The sequence below is a fragment of the Cervus canadensis genome, chromosome 17, assembly GCF_019320065.1.
Source record: "Cervus canadensis isolate Bull #8, Minnesota chromosome 17, ASM1932006v1, whole genome shotgun sequence".
Classification (NCBI taxonomy): domain Eukaryota; kingdom Metazoa; phylum Chordata; class Mammalia; order Artiodactyla; family Cervidae; genus Cervus; species Cervus canadensis.
This window is the reverse complement of record NC_057402.1, coordinates 46,120,113-46,133,002: the sequence shown is the minus strand read 5'-3', so window position 1 is coordinate 46,133,002 and position 12,890 is coordinate 46,120,113. Positions and strand designations below refer to the sequence as shown.

The following is a 12,890-nucleotide window of genomic DNA, read 5'->3' as shown; positions in this document are numbered from 1 at the left end:
ACTTCTGACCCTTCTCTTGCAGACCCCAGGTTTATCATCTAGGGCTGACAATTTCATAGGCAAACGAAAGGCAACTTATTGTTCTAACTGATATTTTAAACAAGAGTGATTGAGCATTTTTCACATATTTGTGGGCTGTTTGCATTTCCTCTTCCGAGAACAGCTTATTCACATCCTTTCTCATTTTTCTACTAGCTCGTCTTTTTTTTTCTTAATGATTTACAGGTACTCTTTATATATTATGGATATGAACCCTGTGTCATGCATTTTCTTCCCTTTTTTCTCTGTCATTTATATTTTAATGTTGCTTATGTTGTCTTCTACAAAAAGTTTTACAGTTTCATGCTGTCCCGTTTGAATCTTTCCCTCTGGCTTCTGTGTTTCATGTCGTGCTTAAGATTTCTCTCACTGAGATGATTCAGCTGCTGGGACAGACATTCTGAGAAACAATGGCCACAGTATTTGCAGCGGCAGCAAACTGTGCATGTGTTTCAAAAAAAAATAAGAAAATGTTTATTTTAAAAACCAGAACTGTCACCCCGAGCATTTATTTAAATATTAATAGATATGGGTAAAAATTTACAAATGGTATAACGAAACTAACAGCTTTATATTCACAGATGGTCAGATGCTGACAAACAAGAAATGAGATCTATGTACATTGAGATTTGGTTGTTATGAAAATGCATATGAAGGCTTCAGAAACGATCTATTTATAGGCTTTGGTGGAGCCATAATGCCCAATTTCCTACTGACTCCTGATGCTGCTTGAGAACCATGCAAAGTGGAACTGGGTCCGATTACGTTGGAGGGTTTAGTTTTAGAAGGCATCCTTCGGCATGTGCTGGACCCCCTAAAACGTGACAAAGAAAAGAAAATTAAAATGTCAAATAAAACCAAAAGTGAACAGTCATTTTTCTCCTAACCTGCATTATTGTGGTTTAATTGCTCAGTCGTGTCCCAGCTCTTTGCAACCCTATGGACTGTAGCCCACCGGGCTCCTCTGTCCATGGGATTCTCCAGGGAAGAATACTGGAGTGGGATGCTATTTCCTTCTCCAGGGGATCTTCCCGACCCAGGGATCGAACCCGTTTCTCCTGCTTGTCAGGCAGGTTCTTCACCACTGAGCCCTCGGGGAAGCCCTTTAACCTGCATGCACTTTATAATCCAAACTTTTCCTTGGTATGACATGTCTCTGCATTTTTGGCCTATGATGGCCCTGGGGTGAGGTAAGTTTCCTTTACCATTCAAGGAATAAAGGACTGCTGCCCTTTACACAAACCTGTCCTAGACGTGTCTTCCTAACATGTCAAGGACTCTCTGACTTGAGCCCAACCCCAGGTGCCTTCTCTCTCCTCTCCCTTCTTTCCACCCATCCCCCCAGACATCTGAGCTGAGACTCACATTCCCCACCTACTCCAACCACACAGAAAAGTGGCAGCACCTCGTCTTAAGGCCCCAGTGCCTGGACAACGGGTGTGGTGGAATCACTGCACTCCCACAGCCCGCCAGTCTTGGGCAGGCTGCAGACACGGTTCCCGGGCGGGAGGAGCTTGGGGCTGCCGTGTCTTCATCGGACCCTGCTGCCAGCGGCTCGCTCGCTTGTCTACACTCCAAGGTCCGTCTGCTCTCAGCTCACACTCGCTGCCTTTAAAACAGGTTGGGGAGCCCCTGCCACAGTCTACTACAGAGGCCTTCCAGCTCCTCACTTCCCCCACTGATCTGAAGATAACAGCTTTCCTCTCCCCACCGAATAAACTGTTAAAAAAAAAAAAAAATCACAGGGCCAGTGTGTTTACAAGGCTAACAGCAGGCAGCATTTGCCATAGAAGCCTGTCCCTAAACCAGTATTTCCCGTCGCTTTGCAGTCAGGCTGAATTCCTGCCCCGTGTTAATTCCTGGTCATCAGGGCACCCAAGTGGCCTCAGAGGGCCTGGTATCAGGGCCATCAGTGTGCTGATGATATTTCAGTGGGGCTGAGTGAAAAGTGGTTTTTCAACATTTTAAAACTCTTGCTCGAGGGCAGTTTTACTGCAGAACTGGTAAAGATCTGCTAAAACTAGCAGAGAAGCAGCCTTACATCTCCCTATGCTGATTTCCTGCTGAGAAATTAAGCCCCGAGAGAAAACCTGCTGTTGATATTGATTTACAGAATGAATCTGCCAACAGCAGCCTCCATTTTCACCAGAGCCATCCATTTCACTCCCACTCAGGGCCCAGAACACAACCAGTTCATTGTGTGTTGTTCAGAAGATGTGAAACTCTGAGGGCAGGGTGGGGAGGTGAGGGCACTGGCAGGGAGCCACGCTGATCCCGTGGCCGCTCGGGGCCCCAGCCAGGTGAGCGGCCCGGACACGTGGGGAGCCACCACCTTGCAGAGGGGGTCAGTGGAAATGTGGAGAACTGGGCACGGAGACAGCGAGGCTGCTACGGGGTAAAGCAGTATGACACAACTGGCTGCTTTTCGCCAGCAGGGACTAAAAAGAATCCTGCCGTAAACACACAGGCTAATTAAAAACCAGCATCGAAACTGTGCTGGCTTTGGGACAAGTGTGAGTTTCTCTGTGCTGCTGTGTTCAGTCACTAAGGCGTATTTGCGACACCCCACAGGTTGTAGCCCACCAGGCTTCTCTGTCCATGGGATTCTCCAGGCTAGAATACTGAACTGAGCTGCCATTCCCTTCTCCAGGGGATCTTCCCGACCCAGGGATCCAACCTGCGTTTCCTGCACTGGAGGCCGGTTCTTTACTACTGAGCCACCAGGGAAGGCCCTTACTAGCTTAGGTTCCAGGCCACAGGGCAAAGTGCTTCCCTCTGAAAAACAACAGTTGCGGCAACACTAAGGGAGACAGCGGTCTGCTTTGTTCTAAAGGGCAGCAGGAGGAGGTCATGATGGAATCTCCGTGGACCATGTGCAGCAGCCAAAGTGCTCCGGGCAGGCCTGGGTGAGCCAGTGTCCGGCCCCATCGGTGAGATGGGGACCAGGCCAGGGCTGCACACGCCTTCCCCAGGGGAGGCTTCAGGAAGCCCCAGTGTCCTCAGCGTAAGTCCCAGGAAGTGGGACAGAGGCCTTGTAAGGTCTTCTACTCTGTGTGATCGCCTGAGGAAACGAGTCTTTCCTCAAATGGGGAAATAAGTGAAGAAATTAAGAAAACGTCCCCACAGAAGGGCATTGGTGGGTCACTTGCACATCAAAACCCACAGAAATTATTTAGCCATAAAAATGAATGAAATCCTGCTAGTTGCGACAATACGTGTGGACCTCAAGGACGTGAGGCTAAATGAAATAAATCAAATACTCTATGATCTCTCTCATGGATGGAACCTAAATACATATGAATATTTAAACCAAGTTCATAGATGCAGAGAACAGACTGGTGTGGTGGTTTCAAGAGGCATGGATGGGGTGGGGTGTAGGATAAATGGGTGAAGTTTAAAGTTTAAATAGAATTAAAATAGATAAATAAAACCCACAAAGTTAAACTAATATTTACTAATGTCTTTAATTTCTGTCCCCCAACAGAAGGATTAGCACATACAAGATGTTTGTTTGTCGACTTAAGGAGAAAAGGACAGCTTGCTAACACTGCTTTCTTTTCTCTTCCCCACTCAATTTTTGGTCTTTATTAACCCGGAAGGAAAAGAGGTAGAAAAACTGCAAGAGGAAAACACGATAGCCTGCACAAGTTTACTGAGTTCCCTTTTCCGATGTTTCTGTTAACACCGACGGGATGGTCGCCAGCCCACCAGACCTGACCTAGAAGGTGACGGCAGAAGACAGGAAAGAGCAGGGCAATGATGAAGAAATACAAATGCTGTTCAGATCGTCACCCCGGACCTGAAGGCGAGGCTTTGTTCCGCCTTGGTGAGCAGGGAGCACCCCAACGCTGGGGCATCCCAGCCTGGGGGCCAGGCAGACATGGGGACAGGGAGATGGCAGGGCTGGACTGACCTCTGGGGGGGTTCCAGTCGTCACCTCTTCTCTGCTGCCCTGCTAAGCTCGGGAGGCTGGCCTCCTGGCTGTTACTGAATGACAGGGGTTGTGCGGGGCCTCCAGGTGGACGCCCTGCAGATGCTACAGCAATAAAAGCGGTGTAGCAAGTACTGGCGGGATCATAAGAGTCATGAGGAAACAAAACCCTTTTGTTTATTCAGCTAGTGTGTGACTTACGGGCTTCCCTGGTGGCTCAGTGGTAAAGAATCTGCCTGCCAAGCAGGAGATGTGGGTCAGAAAGATCCCCTGGAAAAGGAAATGGCAACCCACCTCCAGTATTCTTGCCTGGAGAATTCCATGGACAGAGGAGCCTGGTGGGCTACAGCCCATCGTGTTGCAAAGAGTCGGACATGACTTAGCAGCTAAACAACGACAATATGGTTTACAGTATTTTAGGTGGAAAAGTTTCTTCAGTGCAAGTGTCAAAAAAAACACCTTTTTTTCCCCCCTTGAAGGTAAGGTCAAAATTGGAGAAGCTTTTTTACAAGCTAGAAAACTTCAGTGATAGTCAACCTAGGAGCAGATATTATAAAAATCTGAAACAAAAAAAAATTTTTGTTTTGAATGAAAGCTTAATCCTGACTCCACGAGTTGGACCAGGCAACACTGAACAATGGCTTATTTTAATGAACACCTCAAGGCAAAGCAGGGAAGCCCTGCTCCCTTCTATCCTTCTCCCTTCCACCTGACACTGCAGACAAGGTGGTAGAACTTACCCTTTCGTCCTGGAACCACTGAAACCAGTTCTTCTCCTCTTGGCTCTTTGGGAGGCTGGCATCCTTTTCCTCTTTCTTTCGTTTCTGGTTTTGTTTGCAAAGTAGTGAGAAGATATGGGTGCTTCCTCATCCGACTCCTCAGGGGTGTTTTTTCCAGTGCCTCTGCTGCTGGAAGGGCTTCTCCGTGGGGAGGAGTCCTCAGCTACAAACGGACAATGCAGACATGTATTGGTGATGCCATGCTGATGACAGTCTGCGTGCAGACACACAGTACAGGGCGCAGTGCAGCTGAGGCCCTGTGCTTTCCTGGAGCATCCCGCCACTTGGGTTCAACCATCCCACAAGAACCGTGCTCTTCTTTTATTTCACAAAGCCCCAAAGTCGTCAATGGCAATTCAGTTTTAAAGAATGGGGGTTGGAATTCATTAAGAAAATGTGTGATGCTCTCTAACTTAACTAGAGACATCAGGTTTATTAGCTCACTCTCTGCAGCCTAAGTCCCTGCTATTGTTTGTGCCATTAATCCCGTTAAGCTCTCTGAAAAGTAAAAGTGCTAACTAAAAGACAATTTATTAGTTTACACATGCTGAAAAAGACAAGCCCAATGTAAGGAAAACATGACTATCTTCGCACCTCATCTTTAGAGTGATAATTACTTAGTAGTGAGTGTCAGAAAATTCTAGACTGTATTTTACTTTTCTTTGCATAATAGCTGTGAACAGTTCACATATTATGCAGGAAATGGGCCTGTACAAAGCACAAATTTGCAAAGAAGATGGTAATTTCCATAGGTATTTGCAACCCAAAGAATTCCCAGAGCCTGAAATCTCCCCACCAACAGTGATCGCGATCGGGTCTTCATTTTCTGAAGGTACTTCCTGGCTGGCCTGGTTTACCCTCAGGCTACCCTGCCTCACTGAATGGTAGGAAGGGCATAGTAGGAAGGGTGAAGAGCGTAGTCATTCCAGCTGTGGGACTTCAGGAAAATGAAAAGCCTTGCCCATTTCCACCTCCAAAATGGGCGTGGGGAAGTCCCTGGTGGTCCAGTGGTTACCACTCTGCCCTTTCACTGCCCATGGGTCTGGGTTCAGTCCCTAGTTAGGGAACTAAGATTCCATAAGCTGCATGGCATGGTCAAAAATAAAACAGGTGTATAAGGAAGGATTGAATGACACAAAATGGGCAAAGCTCTTGGCTCAGCATCTCTCCCTCAGTAGGTGGGAGTGGTCATCACTGGTGATTTCTGCAGAGCTGCCCTGTCTGATGTGGGTAAAATACCCTTCCAAACAAGATGCTACACTAACCAAGCGTTAAGTTCCCACCAAGAGTTCAATGTGTCTGGAGTAAGTCTTTTATAGAATAATTACCGTACAGAAGAATCAACGAGAACCTGACTCTTCTGCATCGTGCCAAGGGATAAAAATGACTGTGGAGACAGAACGCGGCTCGCTCATGTCTCACCCCACTACCATTTCCCTCAGCCCTGGGAAGGACCGGAGTCACGGTTCACTTGGCTCGTATGCATCACAATACCCTGGAGGCAGGCACCCGACTCCTGCACCTGACCTATCGCCCACAACACAGTCTTTGTTCTCGATTTTCCCTGCATCCACGCTTCCTATGGCTTGTAGTGAGAAGTTCAAGTGATGAGCTCCGTAATTAGAGGTGCTACACGACAGGCCTCACGCAGCCTCTGGGAACGTCCATTAAGGATGCACTCGCTCGGGCAGCCCTTCTGCGCTAGAGACAGTTGGAGGCTCAGGCGTTCCAGTTACATGTTCATTTTCCAAAACATTTCAACTTAATCTTTAGACATGCTTGTCGGATAACAAGTTCCTTCCTCAGATAAGGAAAGTGAAACATGGAACGGATACTCGTGGCCTACCAAGGATCAGAGGCAGACGCTGACCAACCCGCAACTGGCACCCGGGGTCTCCAGGGTCCTCAGGCGCTTGCTCTAACAGATCAACAAATGCTGGGCCCGCAGGCCTTCCATTGGGTCCTATCACAGGTCTGCTAACTGGACCCCCAGGGACCTAAGCACCGTGCTCTCTATGAAGTGCCTGGCACCCCACTGGGGTCTGCTCGGAGCACTTGGATGTCAGTGTGAGGAGGTGTAGGAAGCACTGACACAACCCAGAAACCACACAACTCTAATCCAGTGAGAGGCATTGCTTAACATTAAAAGAGGCTTTTGGAAAAACACATATTTGGCTGTATACCGAACCTGGCAATGTCCACTCAGAGTATTTCTGTAATATTGGAATCACTTCAGCACCATATTTTTCCAGTTTGTCTTCGGTAACACCATCAATTTGAAGCAAAACCTCAGGATCAGAAGATAAAGATTCTGTACATGGACATAAAATTAGAAATTTAAATTACCACCCAGAGAAAACCCACTGGATTTATACTCATTCACCCATTCAGCGTCTGTGTGTTAAGTGCCAACTGACTGCAGAGCGCTGGGTACACGGGCCAATTTTCTAAAAAGGCAGCTAGTGCCAATGGAGGCAGCAGACAGGCCCAGAGGGCAGGAGCCCACCATCGCATTCCAGCAGCAAAGGTGCTGGTCAGGGCAGAGAACGGGAGGGGGTCTAGGACGTTGAGGGGAGCAGAGTGGAGGCGGGTATCTGGTCTTTGCTCTCACCCACTGTTTGCATTACAAAGATGAGTCTAGTTGCAATTATGGGGATCCTTTGTTTGCAGAGAAGGTCCACATTTGTGCTTCCTTCCACTTCAGACTTCTCCCCTGCACTCCTGACTTGCATCCCCTGCTCAGGAAGGCCTCAAATGAATTTTCACTTCCCCCTCAACCCAAACCTGTCCTTCCTCCAGCCTTTCTGCACGTGGGCGAGGCAAGTAGGCTGTTAAGAGTCCTCTGAGCACAGAAGGCACATGAGTCTTACAGCTAGACATGTTTGTCGTTGTAAATACCACTCTGGCTGCTGTATGCAAAATGGACTGTAAGGGAAAGAGGAGAAACTGGAGCCTCGAGGAAGCTGCTGCAGGTGCAAGTGAGAATGCTTCGAACTAGATGGAGAGAAGAAGCAGATTCGGACATGTTTTGGAGGCTAGGTCTGTAGGATTTATTGATGCGCTGGCTATTGGGAGCAAGTGAGTAATCCCCACATATTGGAGTTGAGCAAAGGGTGGATTTCAAATCCGTGATTCTCACATCATTTCTACATTTAGAGGAAAAAGAACAGACCTGTGGGACAGACCAGGGGGTTAGTAGAAGAGAAAGGGAGGCAAGGAGAAATGCCGATCCCTGCAGGTTCCCTGGTGGTTCAGTGGTTAAGACTCTGTGTTTCTACTGCAGAAGGTGAGTGTTTGATCCCTGGTCAGGGAACTAAGGTCCTATATGCCTCGGGGTGTGGCAAAAAAAAAAAAAAATAAAGAAATGCAAATCCCTGACAGAGTTTCTACTTTATCTGAAGAACTGCTGGAGCTTTAAAGAGTACTTAGAAGATTAAAATGAGTATCATGTTTACATATGGAGTTAAGGAGTCCAGTTAAGAAACTTCACTGAGAACCTAGGAACAAAGTACAGTATTTTATTGATTCAAAGATACTTTTTTTTTTTTTTTGCATTTTGGCATTCCTGAGGTCAAGCTGCTTCTTACCAGTGCAGATGGCCAGATGGCAGCTGTCCAGCAGCTGTCACCGCCTACGCACGTGAGAACGTAGTCACAGCATCAGTCAACAGCACCACTGCAGTGCTGGTTCCTCACATGTTGAGTTTAACTGCACACGAAATGTCTTCAAAAAGACTAGACTGGGATGAGCACTGAGAAAATAATGTGGGGACTTCTCTGGTGATCCAGGGGTTAAGAATCCGCCTTCCCAGGCAGGGGACACGGGTTTGATCCCCGGTCAGGGAACTAAGATCCCATATGCTGCGGGGTTGAGCCACAACAAAGACCCCGTGCAGCCAAAAAAAAAAAAAAAATTAAAAAAAGAAAACGACTGTGAATGTAAAAAAGCTCAGACATGGAGTAATGGGGAATAAATGTGGCATTAACAAAGCAAATGATTTGTTCTGGAGGAGATGACAATTTCGTAGTTTCTTGTAGGCAACAACCAAATGCTTTACATGACTTGTGTTGCTAAGAGATGTGTGCCCGTCTGTGGACAACTTTCTGGTATAATTAAGAAAATACCACCATCACACTGGAAGGGGTGATGGGGATTTTGATAACATTTGGGGGATATAGTGGAACATGCTAAAAAGGCTGTATCACTAACATCCCTGATGACATGAGGGAAAAACAATGACATGGACAGCTGAGTCAAAAAAAAGATTCAGAAGAGTCAGGCTTTGAATGTGAATTTTTACAAGTACTTAAATCAACCTACTTTGACTTACGCATTTTCCCACAGAGGCACAGTTATGTATGTTAAAAATCTAAATAAAGTAGAATACAACTCTTTCAATAAAAGTACTGTGTCACAGTTTAATTAGCAGAATTTTTTTCTTTCTCAATAGTCCATAAAATAACAACGTGGCATCTTAGAGTTGATGAGATACTATAATGACGTAGGGTGGCCAGAGTGGGAATGGGAGAGAGGGAAGGTGGTGACTATGGGTTTTTATAAAGGATGAGCATGGAAGGAAATGTACACTCATTGTCAGTCAACTACTGGCTAACTTATTTTCCAGGGACTTTACTAAGAGAATTCTGGGTGGAGCTATCTGAAGCCATGGGGATAATTCAGGTCAGCAAGTATTTATCACAAAATACTTAAGATACAGCCATGTGCTAGGTCTGGATTCGGAGAAGCATAAAACAAAATCTCTTTTCATAAGGAACTTATGTTTTAGGAATGTGAAGCTAAGGTCCTTATGAAAACAGAACAAAACTGTGTGCACAATTTGTTAAACATAAGGCAGGCAAGTAATGCACACAAAGTCAGTAAGAGACACCTGGTATCAGCAATTACAATTATCCATATCTTAACATGCAGCATTAAACCAAAGTAGAAGATTAAAATTATATTAATACCATATGTCTGAAGAACAAAGTACTGTGTTTATCTTCAAGAATATATTTTATTTCAAAGAATGAGTTTAAATTGTTTGAGCTTTCCATTCAGACATGGAAAAGACTGAGATATATTTATGCTCTTGATGAGTTCTTTATCAAGATTAACTTTTGGCCCATTCATTTATGCTGTGCAACAGGAGACGCACACATACCAACCTGCAAGCTTCTTGAGAGTGACGGTATTAAAAATATTGAAGTAGTGGACGCCAAAAACTTTCCCCAGAGATTTGCAGACTTCTGTAAGTTCTCCAAGACATTTCTTAACCACCTCTTCCCTCTGAGACACCTTTGCTACTAACGCTTTTTGTTTTTTCACACTGCTGGAATTTTCTGTTTCCATGAAGTCTACCTTCGTGAGAGAAACACAGAGCGCAGTGGGTGTGTGCACGCTTGTGGCCGAACAGAGGCTTCACTTAATGCTCAGGTGCATTTCTTGGGGGTGGGTATTTCTGTTACGTCTGGTAGATAGTAAGTCTCTTGGGAACAGGGGCTGTCCATTCTCCATCTTTGCATTTCCAGTGAGAGCACAGAAAAGCTTTTTAATAAATGTTTATTTAATGAATATATGATGATCTAATGATCGGATAGCCCATATGATTCATTTTGACAGGTATGACATTACTTAGGCTCAAGTTTAAGATCTCTTTCTAAACCAAGAAGAACAGAATATGTTCATATAGGGCGGTACATATAAGTTCAATGTCCATCAGCTCATCAGTTTAGGAAAAGACACTTTAACTCACAGTGAAATATTTCTATCTACTCTTTGGGAGATAATAAAACCAACATTTAAAAAATCATACCTTTAAATGCCCATTTAGTATGGTTTGTGCTTTACTTCCGAGCATCACATAGGCAATTGGCTGATCGTTGGCATTGATGTACAAGTCTTCATCCAAAATCCTGTCAAGTATCAGTTTTTTAAAAAGTCTTTCGGCGTTGTGTCTTGAATAAGTAGATCCTTTTCCAAATATTCCTGACTGAATTTTTGCACTCTTACTCCCTGGCAAGAAGGTACAAGAAGTTACATTAGTAAATATAGGTATATCATAACTGAGGGCTTCCCTGGTGGCTCAGATGGAAAAGAATCTGCCTGCAAGGCAGGAGACCCGAGTTCGATCCCTGGGTTGGGAAGATCCCCTACAGAAGGCAACGGCAACCGACTCCAGTATTCTTGCCTGGAGAATTCCATGGACAGAGGAGCCTGGCGGGCTACAGTCCATGGGGTCCCAAAGAGACAGACATGATTGAGCGACATTCCCTTTCACCATAACTGTAACAAAAGAAGCTAAAAAAAGTCATTTATGGGGACTTCCCTGGTGGTCCAGTGGTTAAGAAGCTGCCTTCCAGTGCAGGGGACATGGGTTCAATCCCTGCTTGGGGAACTAAGATCCCACACGGCATGGGGCAACGAAGCCCATGAGCCACAATGAAGAGCCTGCATGCCACAACTAAGACCCAACACAGTCAAATATATATATATATTTAAAAGTCATTTATGGACAGGTCTGGATAAAGGGATAGATAACTCTTCTTCAGGAAAACCTATGGCACAAACAGACACTCATTTCCATAAAGTAAGAATATTTGAGTAGAATTTTAAAATAATTTCATGTACTTCTCTTTATGTAACAGGCATTGACCAAACACAGCAACAAAATTAAGTTGGTCATTTTAGGATGTTGCATGTACAGCTTATAAAATTATATGACAGCAAACAAATCAAAGACAAAGTTTATGTCAACTTTAATAGCTTCATATCACCATTGCTATATTAGGATAACTATGCATTGTTGATCTAGTTCCAAAAAATTTTTTTGACAATCAACTTATAAGTATTATCTCTGGTCCTGTGATGAAAGTGCTACTCCTTTATAATCAAAGTATTTAAGTCTACACATTCTGTCATCCTTAGAGATGAAACCTATATTAACTCCAAACCAAGAGCATAGCATTCCACGAGGACACGTACTTCCCGCCTCCCCCAGGGGGCTGACTGAGAGCTCTATACCAGGCTGGATACTTGGTTTCACATCCCAGCTGCTATAATGACAAGTGTCTTTTTTTTTTTTAAAATCATAAGCACAGTTATTTTTTCTTTAATAACAATCTACTTAAGAAGCTTGGAGAAGGAAATGGCAACCCACTCCAGTACTCTTGCCTGGAAAATCTATGGACAGAGGAGTCTGATGGGCCACAGTTCCATGGGATCACAAGAGTCAGACACGACTTAGCAACTAAACCACCACCAGTTAAGAAGGCTGGTGACATTGATTATAATTGGAATTAATAGCTATACTTTGTAAGGCTTTAGCTCTATTTTAAGAGCTTCAAATAATTATATTACTGTAAATTTCAGATGGCTTCTGGTCACAAATGTTGAATGATCCAAGTTTTACTTCTTCAAGTGATCTGGACATAAAGGACTACTGCTCTGGTAAAGGACTGGGTGACGTGGACCCAGTACTAGTGCTGAGGGTAACTAAGAAAGCTGGATGAAACATAAACAATTTTCTTAAAAACATACAAGAGCTGATGAGAAACTGAAGCATGTGTCAGAAAAATGTCTGACTTAGCAATCTTTCTAGGAACCTACATGAAAGGTACAAACAGAGATGCAGGTGAAGGTGCATTTAAAAGGCTATTTATCACAGCATTACGTACACTAGAAAAACACTGCGTTGGCCAAAAAATTCACTTGGGGTTTTCTGTAAGATGTTATGGAAAGCCCCTAACAGACTTTTTCACCAACACAATATGTCCTAAAATAAAACTATTTAAATATATTTCATCAATATGATAAAATAAAAACTAAAAGCTACTTCAGGAGAGTAAAAAAATTTAAAAATGCTTATATTGTTAAATAAAAATGATAGAAACTATACATTCAATATGATAAATATCAGTTTTCTACATGTAATAACGTAGAATGATTATGTATCATTCTGATAATAAACTGTTTAATCTACAACCCTTTATGCTCCCAAACTAGAAGGCAAGAATCCAGAAAGGGGGTCCAGCATTAAAAGCTGCTTTGTCCTAAGAAATGTGTGGATCCAGAAGAAACAGCTTAGAAACTGAGCAAACCATCTCCCTTCTCCAGTGGAGGCTATTTATTTTAATTGCTTTATA

The 12,890-nt window shown here is 44.3% G+C and overlaps 1 protein-coding gene across 1 annotated transcript in view; it reads right to left on the bottom strand.

The window, feature by feature from the left end:
• Positions 1–532: 532 nt before the first annotated feature.
• Positions 533–12,890, bottom strand: part of BLM (BLM RecQ like helicase) — an 87,229-nt gene continuing 74,871 nt past the window's right edge. Inside the window, exons 18-22 of the mRNA XM_043490222.1 lie at positions 10,562–10,761; positions 9,915–10,107; positions 6,938–7,060; positions 4,711–4,912; positions 533–853 (exon numbers count right to left, since the gene is read on the bottom strand). Coding sequence (XP_043346157.1) covers positions 676–853; positions 4,711–4,912; positions 6,938–7,060; positions 9,915–10,107; positions 10,562–10,761 — 896 coding nt within the window. The 3' untranslated portion in view covers positions 533–675. The remainder of the gene's footprint in view (positions 854–4,710; positions 4,913–6,937; positions 7,061–9,914; positions 10,108–10,561; positions 10,762–12,890) is intronic.